The sequence below is a fragment of the Varanus komodoensis genome, unplaced genomic scaffold, assembly GCF_004798865.1.
Source record: "Varanus komodoensis strain SLA01 unplaced genomic scaffold, ASM479886v1 scaffold22, whole genome shotgun sequence".
NCBI classification, from domain to species: domain Eukaryota; kingdom Metazoa; phylum Chordata; class Lepidosauria; order Squamata; family Varanidae; genus Varanus; species Varanus komodoensis.
In genome coordinates, this window is record NW_025335606.1 from 15,508,597 (window position 1) to 15,533,016 (window position 24,420).

Here is a 24,420-nt window from a genome sequence, read left to right on the forward strand (position 1 = left end):
CTCCCAGCGGTTTCATGTAGATGTTAAATAGCAAGAGGGACAAAATGGAACCCTGCAGAACTCCATGGCATAACTGCCATGGCGCAGAGCCATAGTCCCCCAGCATCAACTTCTGGAATTGGCCATTGAGATAGGAGCGGAACCACTGCAGAGCAGTGCCTCCGACCCCGAATCCCGCTAGCCTATCCAGAAGGATACCATGGTCGATGGTATCGAAAGCCGCTGAGAGGTCCAGGAGAACCAACAGAGACACACTCCCCCGTCTGTCTCCCTGCACAGGTCATCATACAGGGCAACCAAGGTAGATTTAGTACTGTACCCAGGTCTGAAGCTGGACTGACATGGGTACAGATAATCAGTTTCCTCCAAGAGTGCTTGGAGTTGTCCTGCCACCACCTGCTCCAACACCTAGCCCAGAAATGGGATGTTGGCCACTGGTCTATAATTAGTGGCTATGTCTGGATCCAGTGACGCCTTCTTCAGGACCGTCGGACTACCACCTCCTTTAAGGGGGCAGGTACCCGGCCCTCCCTCAGAGAGGCATTAACCACTTCCAAGATCCAGATCCCTATCCCGTGCTTGGCGTTGTTAATTAGCCAAGATGGGCAAGGGTCCAATAGGCAGGTGGTGGGACGTACTCATCCAAGCACCTTGTCCACATCATCAGGCCGCAGTGACTGAAATTCATCCATCAATTTTGGACCAGATGGCGACATTGGTATCTCCCCAAGCCTCTGAATCACTAGTGGAGTCCAGCTCGTTACGAATCTGAGCGATTTTCTCCCTGAAATGCTTGGCAAAGTTGTCACAGCGGGCCTTCGAGGGTGGAACAGGATCTTTCTTAGGGCTGGGACGAACCAGCCCTTGTACCACCCGAAACCGCTCTGCCGGACAGCATTTAACTTGACAAACTTTACATGCAGTGGGTGCCATACCTTACATAATGTCTTTGACCAAAATCTAAATTCAAGTATCTTTTCCTTATTAAAACCACTTAGACCAGGGGTCCTCAAACTTTTTCAATAGGGGGCCAGTTGAAAGGCGGTGGCTACGTGTGCGGGCTGGTGGTGAGGGGGCTGGGTGCGCGGGCCGTTGAGGAAGCGTCAGGTGTGCACGAGGTGGGTTGGGCGCGCGTGGTGGAGACTCGCTTGCTTGGAGATCTCCCATCGAGTCCAAAACCATCTCCAAGCAAGCAAGCCACTCCTCCAGCCCCTGCTGCAAGGCAGCAGTGAGCACGTGTGCGTGGGGGAGGCAGGCCGCATAATCTGTATCTCAAACAAGAAGGCAACAATTTGTATTAAGCAATTATATTTTCTGAGAAAACCTATATTTTTAAAAAAATTTCCTTTAACATCATGCATGGTACCTTTAACTATGCAGTGTCTCAGTCGCTGATGCAGAGTGTTGTATTTCTCCCTTAATGGGACTCTTACATCTTCAGGGTTAGGAAATGCTTTCACCAAAATTTCTGCCACCTATACAAAACACAATTTCAAGATCACTTTAAGCAACTTTCAGAAATATCTGATAAGAAACATGAACAGTATTTTTAGAGTAAGCTAAATGATTATGATTTTACATTTATATCCTGCCTTTCTTCCTCTTATAAGAAGCCCAGGACCACTTACAAGGTTCCATTCCCTTTCTATTTTATCCTCAGTACAACCCTGTGAGGCAGGTTAGGTTGAGAGTCTGTGACTGGCCCAGTGAGCTTCAAGGCTGAGAGGAAACAACCACCCAGATCTTCCAAGTCCCAGTCCAACACTCTAACCACCACTAATCATCTATACCTTTTTGATTGGTGGCAATTCTCCAATCAGACTCAGAATTATATCCTGGACAAGTTCTTCAACATTCATGAACCTGGCAAAAGGAAGTATTCGGCAAGCCCACTCCAATGCACTGAGAGAATGCTCTATTACACAGGCATCATATTCGGTCCTCTTGCATTTCTAAAGAGATAACATCAAGTAACTGCTCTAAAATGTCTTCTATCAAAAGCTCTTTTAATGAGAACGGAAAGTTGATATTTTTTATAGTTTTTTAGGGGTTAAAATTTTGTGCTTTTTATAATTACTTTCTCATTTTCCAAATTCTCTCTTGCACTTTGGTATCGTCTGCAACTATCAGATAATCTTTCACGAATGTGAAACATCCAGCATAATGCACACAATTCTCTAAAGCAACCTGTGAAAAAAAGACAGTCATAGAGTTTTGATCATCCAAGGAATAAGTGCAAATATCAATTATTCAAGCATTTTCATTTAAAATTATTTACTTATATGTAGCAGAATCTACAAGTACAAATCCTAATGTGGGCTCTTAATTCAAAATTTTGCAATGTTTCATCAATAAGTTTCAACTGCTACAGACTCTTTTACAAACTTGTCATAAGGTAAGTAATATTGGACAGACTTGTTTAGATCAAGGCAGGATAAATACATAAAAAGGAATAGGCTGATTTCAAGGGATGCAGTGGTCAATTACAATTCCATATCTTTAATTTATTCTAATCATGTTAATATAATGATGTATTTTCACTGATTTTATCCTAAATGGCACTTATGCAACAGCTGACATTTCACTGGGAAAGGGTAGATACAAATGCTACGGATGGCATATGCTCAATTTGGGAACAGCTACAGGATGCTTCTTGAACTCCTCAGTCAGCACTGTCATGCTAAAGAAATATCCCAAATAAATGTTATATTGACTACTGCAAGTGCTCAACTTGAGATTTCTTGCAGCACTCATACCAGGAAGGTGCTCTAGCAGATTCATCCTTCTATTGCTTGGCAGACCAACAAGAAAATGAATGGGACTTCGAACCTCATTCACTCTTCTTGTCTACCCACCCCCAGCAACAGAAACAGTACACATTCTTTACAGGTATATATTATATCCAGCACATTAACCACAGGTCACAGGTACCTCTCTGGCAATAAGCAATCTGTGAAATCGCATGAAACTTGAAGAAATGGCCCTTGCTATTTTCTCAGCTCATATGCTATATCAGTGAACAATACCCACAGAATTATATACATGGACTGTGGGAAACATTACTTCTCCAACTTTTTCTCATAGTCTAATTTGACACTTTTCTGTGTCCTTGCATTTCTGTAGATACAAACCTATAGTTTTACATGAAACATCATCAAGTCCATGGTCTCCAGAAGATGTAGGCCTTAGGAACACCGTATGACATTTGGAATAATTAAGCAAATTTTCTGGAAGAGCACCTAATGAAGGAAGAGCACCTTTTTTGCGAATCTGAAAGTGTAAAGTGAAAGCAAAGGTCACAGAGAATAAATTAGCTTGAGTTAGAATAAGTGGTGCTCAATATTCAGCTGTATCCACATTTCAGGGTCTATATAAAAGTTCACACAACTGTGCTCCAGGAAAAAGCAACAAGACATACAACTGACAGATTTCTAGTTTTACCTGAAAACATGTTCTCAATGGAACAACTGAAAATTGGGGGGAATTTAGAATACTTGAAAAAAATTATACATATGAAATGCTTTTCTAGTCAAGGGTTTTCTCATTTAAATGTACAGTGAAAAGATTTCTATGTAAGACAGTCTACCACACCACTAGAAACATAATGCATACATTGTACAGGGTTAAGCCCAAGATGTATCTCTGCATGTGAGAAGCATAAGGCTTTATTATTTGTGAATTATTTGCCACCTTCTGGTGACCTCTGATGTGGTTTAGAAATACTAGAAACAATTAACCTCTGTCTGCTGTTATTTTGAACTGCTGCGGCTGACTTTTTACCTCTCCCCTAAGCTCAACTAAACAAACATGGGTTTTTACTTCTGAGTAGATATACAAAGAATTGCTGCATAAATTTGTTCCTTTTCTTATGACCCTACTCTTTACTGATTTCATTGTTGCTATGAGGTGGTACCCAAACAAGCCATTGCACAAGTAGGGCTTACCACTAATGCCATTCTGCAAGAGGCACCCACTATTTTATACTACTTGTTTCTGGAAAAATGCAGGTCAGCAGAACATGCATAAAAGAGTTCTAGGAATCGTTCTAATGAAGCAAAAGAACATTTCCTTTCATTTTGACAATTACTAAAGGAAGTGCTTAAATCTCCATCGTGTATGTGATGTGTCCCACTTGTGCAACAGAATCTATGGTGAATCCTGCTTGTAGAATGGAATCAGCCCCCATTGTTGATAGGCCCAATTAGAAACTGTCTTTGGAGTTGCATAGAATAATTCTGATCTAAAAATTTGCCTTCAGTGTATTAGCATGATTAACTTAAAAGCAATGTCATCAATATACCTTTTGCATTATTTTTCGTGCCCGTTTCAGTTGTGAGATATACCACTGAGCAACAGGGAAAGAACAATGAGCAGCTCGGAAAAGCAAAAGAATTCGTTGAATAACTCCAGACACCTTTTGCCGACAACCTCTCTCCATTTTCAATGGTAAATCAAAGCATTCTTCCTGAATACAGCAAAATTATAAGGTCATAAAGGATACTGTAGCTCATAAGAAAGAAATGAGTATAACACAAATTTTCATTCTAATTCTGATATTTCCAGCTTATATTCAATGCTGAAGTTCTAAAAGAAACAGAAGAGTTTTCTCTCTACTCCCCTCTACCAAAAAAGGAGGATGATTTCCCAATATGTATAAATACATGTTAAGGTAACATTATTTATTTATGATTTATTTAGGGGACTTCTATGCCGCCCCATTCGCCAAAGCCTCGGGACGGCTCACAAACTTATATGTATAAACACATTATATATATGTGTTCAGCTGTGCTCAATAATATTTCACATTCATAAGGGAAACAATTCTTTTCAACAGAAGGAAGAGACCTGCATACGCAATGGAATGTGTACATGATAAGAATCCTCTTTAAGAATGTAGAAATTTCCTGCACTGGATCATAGCATGCACCTTCAGCAGACTAAACACCCCAGGACAGACATGTAAGCATAAGCAGAATGATTTCTTCTCTATGACACTTCATATTTAGAAAGAAAATCTGATTTGAAATGCAATGGAAAATATATACCTCAAGTGTAGGCAAAATTATAGTAACATTCATGGAACTTCCAAAAGTGCTTACTTCACTAAGAAATGTTGGCTGAGGACAATATAATGGTGGAGCAGGAAGATATAAGCCATCTGGCACCAAACCATAGAACTTTCTACTAAGATCCTTGGCAATGTCCACCAATAGTTGAAATGTCTCTGAGAGAATATCTGCTTCTGCCATAGCAGCTGCCTTCAGTATTTCTTCTACTGAATTAAAAAGCACATTTACATCTTCCTCTTCAAGAGGATCTAAAGAAAGTCAGCAGGGGAAATAAAGCAAAAACATTAATACTACTTCTTGAGAAGTTATACTGTTAAATATGGAAATTCATACGCTAGGGTCTAGACATAGTTTTACTGAGTTATTTGCGTCTTTATAATGCTTGTATCAGGAAACTAGGCTTTGCAGTTGAATATAAAGAGAGTGTTGCATTCTGAATGCTAAATAATCTAGCTAGCACGAGAGTAATACCACATTAGGCTTTCAAATATCAATCTTGTCTAGTCTGACAATATAACAAAATAGCTTGCCAAGGGTTTTTATAAAAGCCAAACGTTTAAATAACAACCCATATTTAAAAGTTGCCCATTTTAAGTTTGCCCCAAAGATTTTACACAAGGGAACCATTAACAGAACTTTGATCCATCTTTTAGTTTCAGCTCCCAAAAGAAACTTTCCTTGCCCTTTGTATTATATTATAACTGATAATAGGTGAAAAAATATTACAGCAGTTCATGGCAGCAAATGGATTTCAGGCTATGTATTTTATATTTGCTCTTTCAGAAAAACAATGTATACTTATGAACATACGAACTGTCCCATACAGACTCTGACCATCCTCAACTCTGAATTGTGGCTCTCCAAAGTATTACACAGAAGTGTTCTCTAGCTCTATTTCCAGAGATCCTCTTAGCCAGCAATGATAGCGGTTGAATCGCATACTATCTGCAAAACATTTCATGGTCCTACCCCTGCTTGTATTAAACAGGAAGTTATAGTTTTAATTCTACCACATACACACAATAGCGTTTTACAGAATCTGTGCTTTTAGTTAGAGCCAGTGTGGTGTAATGGTTAAGAGCATGGGACTGGGACTCAGGTGATCTGGGTTCTAGTCCCCGCTCAGCCATGGAGCCAACTGGGTGACTTTGGGCCAGTCACAGACTCTCAGCCCAACCTACCTCACAGGGTTGTTGTTGTGGGGATAAGATGGAGGAGGAGATGTAAGCTGCCTTGAGCCCTTTGTAGGAAAAAGGCAGGATATAAATTGAAATAAATAAATAAATTATAGTTATTTTGTTACAATTTCAAATATTTGCCTATAAAAATGTATTTCAGATAGAGTGCAGAGGGTATAGTGACCACTGTAAAGAACTGTATACTGTTTTGTTGTTGTTATTCTAAGATCCTACAAAGTTCTTTGTGCATGTGGGAAAGTCTCTAGCTATGTGCATGGTTATTTCTGCTTGAACACAGATTTGAGGTTCTGCAAACTGAGGTTATAATGTAAGATTCTGTAGGTCTCGTTTTCACTGAGGGAATAAACCTATGTCTATATTATATAATTACAGATAGAGGGTTCTATAACTGGGTACTCCTTCATATAAATTAATCCTTTCATGTAGAAAAGTAGTCATGGAGAAGGCTACGCTAGAACATTTACCCTGGACATCTGGCTTTCAAGTACAGGATTGTTCATGTGCATAGGAACATTTAATCACAGGAGCTCCCACCTGCAGTCTGACATGGTACAGCCCAAACACAGATTTACTATCTCTGTAAGAAATGAGGTCAAGGTTCACCTTAAGGTCCACAATGTAGAAAATAGGAATAACATGGGTATGCAAAAACTCTAAATTGCTACCTAAAAAAAGGTATTTGCATTTTTAGAAATCCTCAAGAAAACAAACTCAGAGTTAGAAATTACACACCTGTAAACTGTTTGAATTTGGGGTCTCTTTCATTTGATGTTTCACTGTTGACAGGTCGGCCCAAGAAAAATTGTAGCTTTTCTTGAAATATTTGTGTTGGAGTCAAATGCAATGGTAGGCATAATTCTACTTTCCCTGACCTGAGAGAATATAAAGAAAAACAGGTTATTTTGCCTGTAAAAGTTCTCTGAATGGCCTCCATGCGATCACATATGAAATCTACAAACCTGCAGCCACAATGCAAAACTTTGACAGCAACAGAGAACATTGCACCATACTGTATTACATGATGATTTGAAGGTGTGAAGATAATTCTTTCCCATTCAATACCTTTGCTATTGCTGCAGATATATATATCAGCAAAACAAGCCATTATGGGAAATCCTTGTTTTTCAAAGATACAGATCTGTATACAAGTGATGCCTGATTTATTCAGATGTTGGATTACTGCAGCTATCACTACTGGAAGGTAACAACAAAAGACAGTACTCTCACAGGTAAGGTAACTCCAAACTAAGCTCCCAGAGACCAGACCCCCCTCTTAAGTGCAGTAGATGATCTGTTCTAATCATTCCATTACTCATTAATACTGAACTTCATTCCCACATGAAAGTATCAGGCTGAGGAAGAAAGCTAAAGAAGCATGCATAAACCCAGACACCAACACAGCAAATGTCAGACACTTTCCAACTGACCAATATATTGAAGGCATCTCCAAGAATATTCAATGCTTCAAGATTTTGCGCTGTAGATTATGTATGGTGCAGGGCTATATAAAAGTGGCAGCCACCAGAGATCTAACATTTACTGGGTTTGTTGTTGCCTCCCAGTCAGAAGAACAGGGGGTATTTGTAATTTACATTCCTACACGGCTTGGACACATGATACCTGACAGAACACCTCTCCTGACCTCTATCTACCTCTATCTACCTGGGTACTATGATCAAGTTCTAAGTTTCTCTGATTGCCAGGAAGGCTTGGATGGTAGCAATGAGGAAAAGAGCCTTTTCAGTGGTGACTCCCCAGTTAGGGAATGAGCGCCCCACTGAGGCCTGCCTGGGGCCAACCTTACAACATTTTTGAAGCCAGGTAAAGACCATCCTGCACTGCAGGGCATTTAATACTGGATTGTAGTCTTGACTCAGCCATGGAGCCAACTGGGTGAACCACCCAGAGAGCTTCAGTGGTTGGTTAGTATAGTGAAGTGCAAATCCTGAGAAATTTATTTCAGATTCTATGACAATTCTTGCATAAAGTTAATACTATCTATCTCTATATATGATAAAGCCAATGTGGTGCCAGTGTGGTGTAGTGGTTAAGAGCATGGGACTGGGACTCAGACGACCTGGGTTCTAATCCCCACTCAGCCATGGAGCCAAATGGGTGACTTTGGGCCAGTCACAGACTCTCAGCCCAACCTACCTCACAGGGTTGTTGTTGTGGGGATAAGATGGCTGAGGAGATGTAAGCTGCCTTGAGCCCTTTGTAGGAAAAAGGCAGGATATAAATCAATCAGTCATTGCAAACTAAGACTGTAGAACCCACTTCTATCATGAGTGCAAACAGGACTCACCTTGGGAAGCTGTCATTGCTCTGACAGTATAAATTATAAGTCAGTCCAACTGAAACAGCCACTTTCCAGTCTCCAAGTTTATGTGCTAGCCATACAGCTTCTGGAATTAGCCCACCAATAAGCAGCAAATCAAGAGCATAGTCAACTGTCCAGACAGAAGAGAGGCACTGGGCCCTGACTGCACGGGTCACGAGGGCGTGTTGCAGGGGAACAACACGATGACACCTGTCTAACACACAAAAGACGTTTGTTGGTTCTCTGAATGTAACTGACTCCTGGATAATTTCTAGTTCAGTAATATGCTTACTCAGAAGTAAGACCAGTGGGTACAATCCCAAATGTACATATGCACAATGAAATACAGGCCATCCCCAAGTTACAAGTCACTTGAATTACAAACAATTCATACTCAATGAACAAACTGCCAAATAGCCTATTAATTTTTTAAAAAATACCGCAGAAAATCATCAATGCCATAGAGAGAGAAAGGAAAAAAAGGGGAGAGAGGGAGGCCTCCATAGCATGCCTTCCTGTGCTACCCATCTGGAGAGGTAGATCTCTGACATTTCCTTGCTGCAAAAAGAGGAATTGGTGAGTTTGGGCAGTGTTGCAGGTGGGGTTTGAGATACTTGTGTTTTTTCCCACTTTCATGGGGGTCCCGTGCCCCTAACCTTAACCCCCGCCAAATGTGGAAGGTCAATTATATGCAATCCAACTTATATACAAATTCAACTTAAAGACAAATTTCTATTTTCTCTGGAAAAGAAGTCATTCATAACCTAGTGACTGCCTATATACGTATTTCGATTACACCTTTTAGGTCGAGGCTTTTTACAGTAGAAACATTTGCTAATCTTCTCTCCTCACTAACCTCCTGCCCCACTCCATTAGTGTAATTTTTGGGCTGGTATGGAAATTAAAATGCATATCTAAGTCTAATACTGAGTACATGTATACAGAAAATTCACTGTTTGCTCAAAAGAGTACAGACGAGGGAAAAGAGGAAGTATTATCATCTTCCAGTACAGGAGAAAAAGGTGAGAAACAGGCTGATTTAAGTAGGTTGACAAAGTGGGTCCATGGCAGAAACAGACTCCAGAAGCAATAATGTCAAAAATTGTGAATTTTGGAAGTACACGGAGATGAAGCTTTGATAAGAACTTTTTCTCCTGCTGACATCAACAGAACTTGAAAGTGCTTAACTTTGGCTGAATGATATTAAGTAAAAAGAAGCGATAATATTTATTTATTTATTTATTTAAAACATTTCTATGCCACCCCCATCGCAACAAAGCCTTGGGGCGGCTCACAAAGAATACATAAAAACATACATAAATAATAATAATACAACAATTTAAAAGGAAAAAAAAACCCAACATTTAAAAAATATTAACAGAATACCTAGCTTTATGTGAAGTGAAGGTAAAATATCAACATTGTGTGGAGGAAGCACATAAAGTGGCTCATTCGTGAAGTAGGCTGCCATGAAACGTGCCAGAGACTGAACCACAGCTAGAGCAGCCTCGGAATGAACATCTCTTATCATACATTCAGCATCTAAAACAAAAATTAAATGTCTTACATTAAAAATGTGGTATAGATATGAAAAGATGCCACTGAGTAATTCAGATCTATCAATCCTCCTTAGTGAAGTACTTTAAGAATACTTTGACTCTTTGGAAATAAATCCCTAAAGCTGCATACCATACATACTTACCTAGGAGTAACTCTCAGTGAACCTAATTGGATTTAAGTCTGAACAGACAGGTATAGGATTGCACTTTAGTTTCCTGTGCACATCAACTAACATTCTCCTCCAAGACGACAATGTCCTGTTAGGCTTCACTTAGTTGTGTACATCAACTAACTTTCCTTATGAAAGAATTCAGTCAACACAATATTTAATAAATTGTACAATCCTATACACGTTGACTTAGAAATAGGCTCCACTGAGTCCTAACTTTGTATGTAGCATTTCAGCATCAGATACAGTTTTTCAATGGAATAACACCAGAATGCATGGTTATCAGAGCAAACATCTATTGAGTTAAAGTGCTTTAAATTGTGCCTTCTTAGCAAGCATATTAACTCTAGAAGAAAACTAGCCCTAGGTACTCGTACCTATTAGTCAAATTTTGAGGAGAAAATATTTAAGGCAGACTCAGTGAGGATTGTTAAAAAGTTTACAGAGAAAATAATTAAAAGATGCTTAATTAATTCTTAAATATCTATTCATTAACCACAACTTTTGCAGGAACAAGTCTCTTTAATACTGCTATATAATTGTAATAACAGTAAAAATGACTAATTATACATTCTATTGTATTCCAAATATGAACTTAGCATTCTACATTCACATACCTGTTACATCATCTGTCCCTCTTTCAGAAATTTGAGATCGTTTTAGAAGCTCGCTCACCAAATGATCACACAGTCCCTGAGCCTCACTTAAATTGTAGTAATACAGATGGCAGTATAACATTGCAAGATAATATCGAGTTTGAAGAAAAGGCATCCGCTTCCCTCCTGCATAAAAAAGGGAAACAGCTGCCTAAAGCTGAAACTACAAACACTGGTCATTTAATGAAAGTATTAAACCTAACATATAGGTATACTAGTTCACCCTGAATATCAACAGATGTGTCATATACAGAAATAATAACATTACTACTGAGTGGGACAGTAATGTGACCAGAAATGATCAACTCGGCCAACATGTTACTGAATTATGCTTTGCAGTATTTTAACAGTCTCACAGAAAAGAGAAAAAGGAGAGCAATTGAATAGATGAAGCTTCTCAGTTACTCTGACAGATTATACAGCTGTCAAGCTTAACAAGTTGTTTTATTCATCATGTTTAAATCTTGCCTTCCTTCAAAGAGCTCAGGGTGCTGCATATGGCATTCAGCCTACCTCATCTTTCTATCTTCATTTCAACCCTGGGCTAAGAGATAATCACTAACCTAAAATTACCTAGTAAACTTTGTGGTTAAGTAGAGATGCAAACCTGGATTTCCCCAGTCCTAGTATAATTATTACACCACACTGATTATAATTTCTATATGATGATGATGATGATGATGATTATAACATTTCTATGCCGCCCCTTGCCGAAGCCTCGGGGCGGCTTACAACACAATATTTATATACTGCTTCTTGACTATGCTTGACAACCTCTGCCTCCATGAAGTTATTTAAGGAACAGAAGTCTTTTTTGGGATAGGAATTATAGTTTTTACCCCGTTTTTTGAAGGAAGCAGAAATACAGAGACTGGTTGGACAAACAAGTGGCAGTTCACCTGCTGGGAAGGACTGAAGCCAGGGAACAGAGCAAGATGTATCCATGTCTATAAAATCCATTGGTAATTTCACAGAGTATCTTATCTCTCGCTATCCAAAGTATTATTCACTACTGAAAATTCTAAATGTTAACCTGAAGAACAGTTTTAATTACTCCAGTTTGTTAAAATAATTTTTGAATATATATTGCAATGCATTTTCATATTTTAAACTTCCTCCCTTTATTCATCAACATCAGTTATGTATCATGACTCATAATAATTAATCTAATTCCAAGATTTGCTGGCTCAACATAGATTTTACTTGGCATGAAATCTGTTTCAATTAAAAGTACAAACTAAAATGGCAATGCAGTAGCACCAAATGTCTTCAGAAATCAGATTTTTAAGATGTCTGTGCTGATGTAAAGAAGTGCTGCTTGGAAGGCAGTTTCAGCAGCAGCCACTCCACCAGGCCGTATCAAAGCAAGCGGTAGGAATTAGTGCCATATCAGCTCACCTGCGTGACCAGCAGTTTCTGGCTCCCTCTCTTTGAACTTATTTCCCTTCTACCTGGTCATGGTATGACCTCTGACTGTAATGCAGCATTACAGTTGGTCATAATAAGGACTGCTTAATTAGGAATTGGTGTATGTATTTTCTTGTTTCTCTTTCTTATTCCTATCCCTTTTCCCTTTGGGTCATATCTGTTTAGACAATAAACTTGAGAACAGGATCTGTCTCGCTTTCACTGACATGTAAGCCACTCTAAGATAATTTCGGAATGAAAAGTGAGGCATAAATACTTTAGATACATGAATAAACAAATATTTCAATTGAGTATTATACTAAAACACTGAACATGTACTTTACCTTTTTCTTTTGCTTCTTGAAGAGCTTTCTCCCATGCTTCCACTGATTCTTTATAAGACCCTAGCAGAAATTGTTCCTCACCTTAAAAAAACAAAAGTAAAATTGAGCACCTATTACAAGCTATTTTCATATCACTGGATATATGAATTATAACAGAGAGATCTAAATGTCTTCAAGTGGCCGAGATGGGTTAGCATGGGGTGATCCTTGGTTCTTGGTAGCCTGGCATATGCCCCTAAGGTATTAGTTTTACCTGCAGAAAGTCATGAAGGCATACAGCTATCACTAGCAGTGTTTCTGTCAAGGATATGCCCCAAAATGAGGTGTTCTAGCACAAAGTTGGGCCAGTCTTGACTCTGCTGGACACTGGATATATGAATTATAACAGAGAGATCTAAATGTCTTCAAGTGGCCGAGATGGGTTAGCATGGGGTGATCCTTGGTTCTTGGTAGCCTGGCATATGCCCCTAAGGTATTAGTTTTACCTGCAGAAAGTCATGAAGGCATACAGCTATCACTAGCAGTGTTTCTGTCAAGGATATGCCCCAAAATGAGGTGTTCTAGCACAAAGTTGGGCCAGTCTTGACTCTGCTGGATTCAAAATCCCTTTGACTGCAAGGGAGACCCCAAGGTCTCTCCCTGCATCCACCTTTACACCTATAACTAGCACAAGCTTTCCCCACATAGGAACCAATAGCAGGGAGTGGGAACAAAATAAAATTAAAAGCACAAGGGTGGAAAAAAATCCACCCACACCTCCCACCATGGACACCACAAGACACCAGGGCTTTAGAAGTACTGCTAGACTCACCACTTGACACATCCCCCACACCACTTAGGATTACACCACAAGTTATCATATCATAGAAACCCTTGTAAGACCCTTGCAAAGTTAAATACTAATTCTAGGAGACATGCTCATGTTATAGTCCCCCCAGGACAAACTGGGGGCAATGGAAACAAATCATAAAATGCAGGCTTTCTATCCTAGAAATTATTTTAAATATTTATATTCCACCTTCAACAAAGCTATTTCCAGAAACAGGTAAAATCAATCACAATAAAAACATAAACTACCACTACAAGCTAAGTGTGATGTAAAGAAATAATGTAAGGCCAGTATGAGAGAGATCAAACCACAGAGGCTTAAACAAGCAAACGAAGAAAATAAAGGCAGACTTAAATATTTAAAAGGAAGGTTGAATGAAGTGAGACTTTATTTAGAGTTCATTTAAAAATCACCAAAGAATAACCCTGGTGAAGATCTCAGGAGAGGGAATTCCACACTCATTTGAATCACCATTAAAAAGATTTTGTCTATCATGGCTGTCAGTGTGCTATTTGGCTACGACATAGCGCATGATATACAGTAGATTGTTTGATACAGGTATCAAATAACCTGGTCACAAATCACTCACATGCTTAAGAGGCCAAACCAGCAATTTCTATTGAACATGTAACAAACCAGTAATCAAGGTTTGGTGTAACTGAAAATAGTTTCTTACAAGATACTAACCAACCACAGTGTTGAGGATCAGCGTTTGTTCCAGCCTCTCTCCTGAGGACTGTAAGACTGCCTGTATATGACTTGCAAGTACTTCAATTATTGGTCCTTCATAAGCAATTTGTGTTTCACTTACTGGCTTACTTATGTTATATGCTTTTCTGTTTAGCTGTGCCCAATACCAAATGACATGCTTATACAATAGCCTCCACATAACAATTAACCTAATGAGAAAAGGATTAAACAGTTACAGTAAAAGCACAACTAAAAGAAAATCAGTGTCAGATGCTATATTACATATTAGAAGCCACTTGAAAAAAAAACCCTTAATACTTGTAAGTCAGTTACAATATTGGTAGCTGATTAGGTAATTAAACAAATTAATGAGGATAATCTCTTAATACCTATTAGATATTATCATATTTAAACTGCTCGGTTCTTCATTATTACAGTTAATAGTCAGTTTAACTCCAAGAAACATTACACATTAAATACATTTTCAATTAATTTAACTGTCATCAAGCAAGACTCATTACAGGCCAACGCTGTCAGTATTTTGCAAGTATACTACTACAGCTACCTGACATGTGTAGCTTTGGGTGATTACTTCCCTTGCCTTTTCTCACCTGTCAAAGGGAAGGTGAATAGGTAACAAACAAGGAAACTGATATAGCGAGATTGCATGTAGACTAATTTGCACCAAGTTACCAAGGTTCAAAAGCCACGTTATCAATGTTTCTTCCCTTTGGCAACATAGTCCTCTCACTTTTGAATATTGCAGGTGTCAGTGCCCTCCACTTTTTCAACACTCTTCCAAGTGTTTAGCTAGTCCAGAAAGGGTAGAGGTACCCCCTACTTGTGGTTCCCTTCTAAATCAATTAATCTAGGTGAGAAAATGCCCTTTTACTTCACTGATGCCCTGTTAAACTGGTGCAAAATTTCCTGCTCATTTTTCTTGCAAATATTTTAACATATTAAAATTCAATTTTAAAAATAATTTTTCATATAGATCTGCAATACCTCTTTTCTGGATTCTTTGTTAGATTTACAGTTGGAGGAGAGAGCTTCAGAACTGAATTTAATGAACGGAGATTAAGATCGCTGTTCCAATCCATAGCCTGAAACAGAGGCACAACCATGCAATCGAGTTCCACCTTATTTTCAGTACCGAGGACTGCTGAAAGGATCTCATGCTGTGGTGTGTTTTTGCTATTTAAATAATGAGTAACCTTCTTCAACAAAGAGAAGCCTCCTAAAAGATTACTGGAGAAGAAGTGGTCTTGATGTGCAAGAAGCATCATTTTTAAAGTCTGTGATGTAAGCTTCATCAAATGCCCCAAAGTCTGTCTGTGTGTATACTCCCAACTCAGGAGAGTCAAAAATTGCTCAAAACATTTTAAGGTGCATTGTATCCATGGATGATTTTTCACAGGGTCATCCAAATATGTAAAATTAAGTTTTGCATATTGAAGAATACTAAAAAAGTGTGTTACACAATGTACTATACAATTTAACAACATGTCTCTTTCTTGTATGCTTTCAGAAATCCCCACTCTCCAAGCCGCAATTAAATTTTTTTGGATACAATTCAGTTCCAAAGATGTGTCATCCATTTCTCTGGTTTCTTGCACTGCATGAATAGTATCAAACATTGATGCAAATTCTAAACAGCCTTCACCACATGAAGAGGAATCTGTCTTTTGGCTCCCAAAAATAAAAGAGCGACTTTGAAACACTTTGTCATCGTCAGATTCTTCATCATAATCCTAAATATAAGGGAAAATAAATATCATCTGAGAGATTTTTACTTTCTCATACAGTTGTAGAAAATATAGGATTAGAGCCAAGGAAGCACTTATCCCACAAACAATTGCATATATGTTAGGGAAAACTTCTTGCAACAAACTATCTAAATAAAAGTTGTAGATATGGTACACTTAGAGGTATTTTTTATTATAGAGAGATAGAGGAAAATTTCTGCTTCAGAGATATTCCCCATTACAAGGCAAGTTCTGATAGCAAAGTTGTATGAACTTCCTATTGAAAAATGAGCGTTAATGGCTAGTGCACATGAAGTTTCATAGTGAATGTGTTTGCACAACACAGCAACCCATTATGGGTAACTAGACACAGTAAGCTAGCATGTTGTCAGAAGCTTCCTGAAGTATAGATTCGTTGTCAGCAACAAACTACCTGACCTACTGATAGCTTACTGAAGGAATTGTACACATTATGGCTTATCATGATGACTAAACCCAGGTGAATGATCTCATTATGGAAAGCAGTGACTAAGTCAATCAGCAAGAACAAAAAAATAAAAAAAGGAAATCTCTTGCCACTTTTGCTAAGCAAATCTAGACCACCCTGCCAGCAGCAGTTATTTCACCCAGTGCCCAAGCAGTAATTTGGGGTAACCATCACTTACTCAGCCATTCCTACCATGACCTCTTCAGCAGCTGCTGTGGCATTTTTCTTTTTATCATTATTTTTTCACACACAAGAGTGCATTTGAGTATTTTCATTTCTTTTTTCTTTTTTTTTGGAGGAGGAGGAGCTGGAATTTTCTAGAAGTGTACAAATGTGTACTACAAGAGAGGTAAAATGGGAAGGGTTGCCTGGTACTCTGACAGTGGGCACCAACCATGGATACTAACAAGAGGACCAGAATATAGGTTATTTTGTCACTTTGCATTTATGTGACAGCCGTGACACTGAGAGATGTCAAGGGAAAGCAAAGTGGTGAAAGATCTTTGTTTGCAAATGGGGGGTGGCAACCTTTTCTTCCCTTTGCAGTAAGATTCTCAGAGATTCAAGTGCTCTCACAATTCTCCACCTTCTCCTCACTTTCTCTAGTCTCCAGATGCTTGTGAAAGTGAATCATTTGGCCACTTCCTTTTTGCAAATACTTCTGTCAAAATAAAGGCTTTTCTTTTCAAAACTCTTCCGCAATTTTCTGCATTTATTTTTTTTTACAATATATATGCAGATCTATATTTCCCAGTCACAACAAAAAGAAAAACTTTCAACAAACAAAGGCTGCTCTTTAAAAAATTGATCATTTCAACTTTGTTGTGTGTGCCCATCTCAAGGCAAACTGGGAGGTCCTTATCACAAAAATGGCACCTGGTGGATGTAGGGACTTAAAGAAAAGATGCCTATGTTCTCTATACAAAAGCACTGAAAACTACAACCACAAAATATTAAAGTATAAAATGTGGAAAAACAAATACAATGGATGTTATATACTATTAATATACTTAATAGCATACAATAACATGTATTAATAGACTCTAAAGGGAATCTTGAATACCTGTAAATGTGCTAATTCTTCATTTAGTTCTACTGTTCTCTCCTTTTCTTGTAGAAATGCTGGAGTGTCAGGTAAGGTAGAACTCTGATTTTGATGGTGTTTTAATAGCTTAGCTCTTAGGGAGGACAGGGATTGCAATCGTAGCCTTTTCCCCTTAGACTGTGAACAGACAGTATACGTGGGTCATAGAAAATATCTCAAGAAATGAAAATAAAAAAATATATAATTAGCATCACTGGATGTTAAAACAATATTGATTATATGCTCTATTGAAGGCAGAAGCAATGCCAAGATGGAAAAATGAATGAAGAACTGAACTGTTAATAAGCAAATGCATTCACAATCAGTATTCAGAGAGTTAAATTGGTAAAATGTTTTCAAATGCCTTGGTAAATAAAAATATTTTCCCTTTGAATGATGACTACAATGACAGCAATGATGACAACCGCACCTGGGGAAGTAATTCCGTAACTCTGCACAACCCTTATTCTACACTGCAAAACAAGGGTATACAAACAGCCCCTTTTAAAGACACAAGATTTCACTTAAACTTAAGATGTCACTTTCGCTCGCAAGATATGACAGACCAAAGAAAGATACAAATATTTAACAATGGAATAAAACTAAACTGGCCTACTGTGACCCATATGCCCTTCCAGACACCATTTTCAGGCAATAATCTGGTGACTGTAATGGTAGCAGAAACCAAGGAAGCAACAGTACCTTAGATGTGATGAATCTACGATGCAGCTTTTCCAGTCTCTGGGCTGAATCAAGAAACAATGACCTCATATAGGCTGAAGGTGAGAAACTGTCCGAAAATTTAAGAACTGTGACCAGGTAACCATCAGAAGCAATGAGGTACGGTAAACTTGGGTGTGATGTTATGGAAAATCTCTGTCTCAGAGAGTCTCCTTCAGAGACTGATGAATCATGGGAGTGATTTGAATCTCGCAACAAGGAATGTTGTGATCTAGTAGATAAAATAATAAATTATCAGAAAAATAAAGAAGCAAAGGAACATCTATGATACACAGACATTAAACTAACCTCCACATTCATCCCTTCTCTCATACTAGGGTATTTCCATACAAAGGTCTTAAATGGAAAGGATCAGATCACCCCCTAAGTTTTTATATACAGGATGAAAAATGTGTTTAGGAAAAGCAACATCTTCTTTAATGGAGATCATAATTCAGAGAACTAAATAATTAACTCTTATGACCTGTGATATTTTCAACATTGTGAAATTTTATAGTAACATTTTTACTACAAAATGTGCAATAAAGTAACATTGTGGAAATGTAGAGAGAGATGAATGTATGATACTGCAGGAAGCCTAGCATATATTTTCAAACAGACATTTTGCTTAGAGTGCTCTTTATATTTTCTTTGGACTTTTGCTAGAAAACTTTCCAAAAGGATGCTTGGTCTCTGCTCCTAAATGTGCTTGTTCATTTTTACATTGTAAATGGAAATCAGGTCTCTTAAGAAGCAAACACATTTCACTTTCCCCCTTAAATGCAACTTTGCTCATTCTCCTGAGGGGTGCAATATTCCATAACCCAGCCAGCATTTCCAGTTTCCTAGTGGCACATTATTTCTACTCATGCTGCTGCCAATAAGAACATGACCAGGTCTTTATGAAGAGGTTAATTTTGTAAGTCAGTGACAATTCAGAAAACACTAATACAGAATTTGACCTTTGCAGTTATTTCTGAAATTGGTATATTTTCTGCCAGATCTTTTAAACATTTGGACATTGCCATTACATATGGATTAGGGACACTTTAGGATAGAAATGCTGAACTTCCAACTTGCCTGGACCACACACCAGGCAGTCCACCGCACCCATGAAGCCTTCCGGAAATACTCTAGGAAGTGGGGTACAGGATGCAAGCCATCCCCTCAAAGGGCATTTTCCACTGCTGCAGATCAGCAACTAATCCTGTTATCTGAGGTATCAGTGAAGATATTGGGCAACACAATTTACCTGCACTAGCTGAGATACATCAGGTTTATATATATAATTATCCTTGAACCACCTGATGGAAGTCCCAAATTATCTTTTTTTAAGCACTGGAATGGCTTTTTCAGTCTTACAATTAAGCTAAGCCTTCAGCAGCTCAATGCCCAAAATAACTGGCAAGGTTGCTATACAAAGAAACTGTGAAATGTACTCAAGTACACCAAAGGTTACCATTGCCCTTTCTTAACAAAAATCCATGCCTGAGGAACAGTAAACATGTAGTCCTCTCTCCTACAACAGCCGTCCAGTACACCAATTTGTGTCAAGTTAAGGATTTCCATTTGCTCCCAGAAGACATCCAGGAATACAGTTCTCCCTCCTCTCTTTCTAGGATACTCATACAAGTTGCGTGAGCCACTGGATGATAATGAGCGTATGAGGAAAACCCAGGGTTTTCTTAAGGAGCAGACTGGATCACTAGGCTGCAGCTATTAGCGTGCGAATGGCAGACTGAGATATGCTGCACTGGCCTCCAGCAACCCCTGCTGCCTAATTTCATCAGTTTGCATCTATTCAGGTATGCTTACAATTAGTTTTTAAAATTATTTTAAATAGTCTATTAAAACAGTTCATTTTAGTTGCTGCAATAGATCCCTCTGTATCTGCCCATCATGTGTGCACAATATGGTGGGACATGTAAGAACAGGAGGGTATCAAGTAAATAAACATTTGTTAATGGCTAAGCCAACAGGAAAAGCAAATGAATGTTATTTTATGTAGAAATCACTAGGTGTTATACCAGAAATTTCAATTCCCTCTATTATTTCACAGTTTATACATTTATTTTAATAACCTTCAGAACAAAGTAATAATCAGCAACAAAGAGACATGCATTGTGATGTGACTACTTAAGTCAGATCATCTATTTTTGCACTGATCCATTATTATATGTGAGGCAAAAAGGGAAAACTGCTGAGTTAATGTTGAAACTCTAAACTAATTTGGAACAAAAACAATTTTAGAATAAAGTAGCATTTTTAGAAATGCAGCCCACAATTATGCTGTCTGTACATCTCAGCCACTATTTATTATGACTTAATCTCTTAATGTATTTCCCATTCTACCTCATGGTGTTACTGCGCCGCCATTTAAGTCACTGGCATAGAAGGCTTATAATTCTTAAAAGTGTGTGCTATATGTGAGCTTCTACTGTTTTTCATTCTGTGTTCTGAAAGTTGGTTGTGTGCGTGTGAGTGAGAGCAAGAGAGAGAGAGAGACAGAATAGTAAGAACAAAGGATATGGTGAGACAGAAAGTTGTACAAACATAGCTAGTCTACAATTATCTATATTATGGTAGATTTTATAGTAATACGCCTGTGTATGGTATAGTAATGTGCCTGCCTGCCTCTTAAGATCTGTATGGAGGTCCTTCTTCGGGAGCCTTCCTTGAAGATTAGGAGGGTGGCTACCTGAAGAAGGGCCTTCTTTGTGGTGGCGCTCCAGTTATGGTACACAGTCCTCAGAAAGGTTCGCCTGGCATCAACATTTTATTCCTTTCGGCACCAGGTGAAACCCTTTTCATTTTCCCAGTATTTTAAGGTTTGAGTGTGATTTTAATATGGGGTTTTATTATACAGCAATTAATTTGGATGCTGTGCTCCACCCTGTTTATTGTAAGACCATCCTGAGACCTCAGTAGTGGACGGGATATAAAAGTTTCAAATAAAAATAATAATGTATAGGGATCATCCTTTAAGACTTTTCTCTGGGACTCCCAACTGCCTAAAGCGAGAGGTGGGACAACTGCAGGGGAGGAGCTTCCTGGTGACGGAATCCCACTTATGAAACAACAGAATCCACAAAAAGGCCTGTATGGCACCGACTTGCATATTTTTCCAGCACCAGATAAACACTTTTTTTCCTCCAGACCATTTAACTTTTTGTTGAGATTGTTTTATGCTGTGTTACACTCCAGCTTTATATTTATTTGGTTTTCTTTTTGTTCTATTGTTTTAGATGTTATTGTTTTTCTGTTCTGGAACTATTTAAATTGGAAATGGAAACATTTAAAATAAGAAATAAATATGAAGGAGTATTTTGAGGGATCACAACCAATGCAAACAAGGAAATATTAGGAAGTAGAAAATTTATTTTCCCTTACTTGGTTTCTTCAAATCACCCAATTGTCTAACTACAACTGGTTTTATTATATTGTTTTACTGTTTCGTTATATTTTATTTTTAAGCTTCTTGTATATTGCCTTGGTATTCATTAGACTAAACAGAGGCATAAAAATACTTTTAATAAATAGAATATTTAATATTAAGAAATACATTTGGAAGTATTAGGAATGTAAGAATAAAATTCTACATGAGATTAACTAGATATTCTATTCATTCAAAAAGATTTACAGAGACACTGATCTTCAGGATTTCCTAAATGCTTATTTTCCTATGACATCTCACATTTTGAATGTTTATTCGCCCAGGAAGAGTCATTTATCAGGAAGAGTCATTGAATTAATTCTTGATTCACTCTACAAAATTGCAAAGAATATTAAATTAAATGATTATTTCATTAGTTGCTTTCCTACTGATAATGTCATACAAGTTATTACTAACTTAGCCTTTGAAGAATTTTTAAAGTGATCCTAATATTTGCTTAAATAACTTTTACTTACATGATGAAAACGTCATTTGTTCAGCAGGACAAAGCCATTATAAGAAATAGAAGAGAACTATGAATGAGAAACAAATATTGAGAAGAAAAACACAGAAAAAGCAAAATAATTAATTGAAATATGAAACATTTCGAACAGAAGAACTATAAGAAAGAAAGGCGTGATCAAATGCTTTTAATAACCTTCATTTTAATTACCTCACCTGTATGTTATAAGTGGATGCAGAGGAATAAATTCTGCTGGTCCAAATTCTACAGAGCAGCCATAAGTAACCAAAGTCAGCAATTCACCCAAACAAGTAGTTAAGATCAGTGATCCACGTTTTAACATACAAGCTAAAAAGAGGCTATCAGAAGTCCAGCTCATATCAGCAATCCAGTAAGACCTAAAATAACATAAAAAGAACATTTTTGAAACTTACTCTTCAACTACACATACAGATTAAAAAAAAACTTTAAAAAAAACAAAACTTAATTTTGATTTCAGATACTGGCCTTATAAACTTGCATGGAATTTTTTTATTCTTGTTACCACAGCCTTTAAGACTACCAGTCACAGTAATAAAATTCATGGTGCTTGTAAACAGTATTTGAGTTGCCTGATTTTTTTTAACGAGAAGAGAAATATTGGTTAAAACTTGACGTAAATATAAGAAATAAAATATAAACATTTATTAATGCTTCTCAACATGTTTCAGGCTTTCAACATTAATTTGCTAGATTAATGCAGCATATGTAACACTCAGGTTTATCATTTGCCAAATAAGAAGTACAGATAATGAACATAATAAAAATGTACTACAGACTTCCATTCTCCTTCCTTGAGTCAAGGATACTAGCTCTTTTCTAAAAAATCTTGTTGGATATACCCCTTTGTGCCTCTAGGCCTTCCTGTCTTCCACCATCCCCTGGAAGCCACTTAAGCTCACGCCAACTGCTTCAGTGACTCCATCCAGCCACCTCATTCTCCGCCGTCCCCTTCTTCTTTTGTTGTCAATTGTTCCCAGCATTGGGCTCTTCTCCAGTGAGTCCTTCCTTCTCGTTATGTGGCTAAAGTATTTGAGTTTCATCTTCAGTATCTGGCCTTCTAAAGAGCAGTCAGGGTTGATCTCCTCTAGGACGGACTGGTTTGGTCATCTTGCAGTCCAAGGGACTCGCAGGAGTCTGCTCCAGTACCACAATTCAAAGGCCTCAATCCTTTTGCGCTCAGCCTTCCTTATGGTCCAGCTTTCACAGCCATAGATTGCAACTGGGAAGACCATAGCCTTGACTATACGCACTTTTGTTGGCAGGGTGATGTCTCTGCTTTTTAGTATGCTATCTAGATTTGCCATAGCTTTCCTCCCCAGGAGTAAGCGTCTTTTAATTTCTTGGCTGCAGTCCTTGTCTGTGGTGATCATGGAGCTCAGGAAAATAAAGTCTGTCACTATCTCCATTTTTTGCCCATCTATTTGCCAGGAAGTGAGAGCACTGGATGACATGATCTTAGTTTTCTTAATATACCCCTAAGGGCAGCATTTAATGTCACAATGGAGGAAGTGGGAAGGAGTTACTAGAAGTAAACTACCCTGCCCATACTACATCCCTTGGTATCTTCCAGAACCCCTGAGGACACTACACAAAGGGTTGGGGAATTTTTCTGAATGGCATTGGCTGTGGCACCAGAGAAATCAGGGGCACACAAAAATCAGGCAGAGGCATGCAGATAGAGCCTCCTATCGTGGAAATGGCTTCTGGTTGATTTAGGGAGTTTCTCCCATCCTATTCCGCTTCATGTACCACAGCATCCCTGATTAGCCCTTGTGGAGAAGTAGAGTTGGTAAGTGAAGGAAAGGGCAGGGAAATTCACTTCCAGGAACCCCCTCCTATAAGTGCAACTTTGGGTGCCATCAAAGGTGATTTACAGTGCAACACTTAAATGGTACATGATTAAGAGTAATTTGTTTCTAATTATGCCAATTGTGCATACCTGGGGATCCTTTTGATTGACACCTACTGCTAGCACAAGCCCATCATGTGAAAATGCAGTAAGCAAAGCACCTCTTGATTTCACTGACTCACAATGGGGAGTAAGGCTTGACAGGGAGCATATTTTTTGTGCCCAGTGTATTTGACATGGAAAAGTGCTACAAATCAAAGAAAGACACGTAAGTATATAAAGAGGGACACACATGCTGGATTTCTGTGCTCATTGTGACTTTAAGTGGCAACTGGCAACAATTATATTTAGCCT

The 24,420-nt window shown here is 38.2% G+C and overlaps 1 protein-coding gene across 7 annotated transcripts in view; it reads right to left on the reverse strand.

Annotated features, from left to right (window-relative positions):
* The window catches only part of CPLANE1 (ciliogenesis and planar polarity effector 1), an 86,551-nt gene that overhangs the window by 55,750 nt on the left and 6,381 nt on the right, over nt 1–24,420 (reverse strand). For 6 of the 7 annotated variants that reach the window (XR_006414843.1, XM_044431207.1, XM_044431208.1 and 3 more), the window contains exons 7-24: nt 24,157–24,313; nt 22,683–22,786; nt 22,391–22,573; nt 18,262–18,511; nt 17,539–17,697; nt 15,249–15,994; nt 14,241–14,452; nt 12,725–12,805; nt 10,935–11,099; nt 9,975–10,130; nt 8,574–8,802; nt 7,001–7,140; nt 5,100–5,317; nt 4,301–4,465; nt 3,132–3,270; nt 2,078–2,187; nt 1,791–1,952; nt 1,367–1,475 (exon numbers count right to left, since the gene is read on the reverse strand). Coding sequence is in view for 6 of the 7 variants with exons in the window: in XM_044431207.1 (XP_044287142.1) it covers nt 1,367–1,475; nt 1,791–1,952; nt 2,078–2,187; nt 3,132–3,270; nt 4,301–4,465; nt 5,100–5,317; nt 7,001–7,140; nt 8,574–8,802; nt 9,975–10,130; nt 10,935–11,099; nt 12,725–12,805; nt 14,241–14,452; nt 15,249–15,994; nt 17,539–17,697; nt 18,262–18,511; nt 22,391–22,573; nt 22,683–22,786; nt 24,157–24,313 (3,485 nt within the window). In the remaining variant the exon portion in view is untranslated. Of the gene's footprint in view, nt 1–1,366; nt 1,476–1,790; nt 1,953–2,077; nt 2,188–3,131; nt 3,271–4,300; nt 4,466–5,099; nt 5,318–7,000; nt 7,141–8,573; nt 8,803–9,974; nt 10,131–10,934; nt 11,100–12,724; nt 12,806–14,240; nt 14,453–15,248; nt 15,995–17,538; nt 17,698–18,261; nt 18,512–22,390; nt 22,574–22,682; nt 22,787–24,156; nt 24,314–24,420 lie in introns of those variants that run through there. The other variant, XM_044431210.1, reaches the window with a different exon arrangement.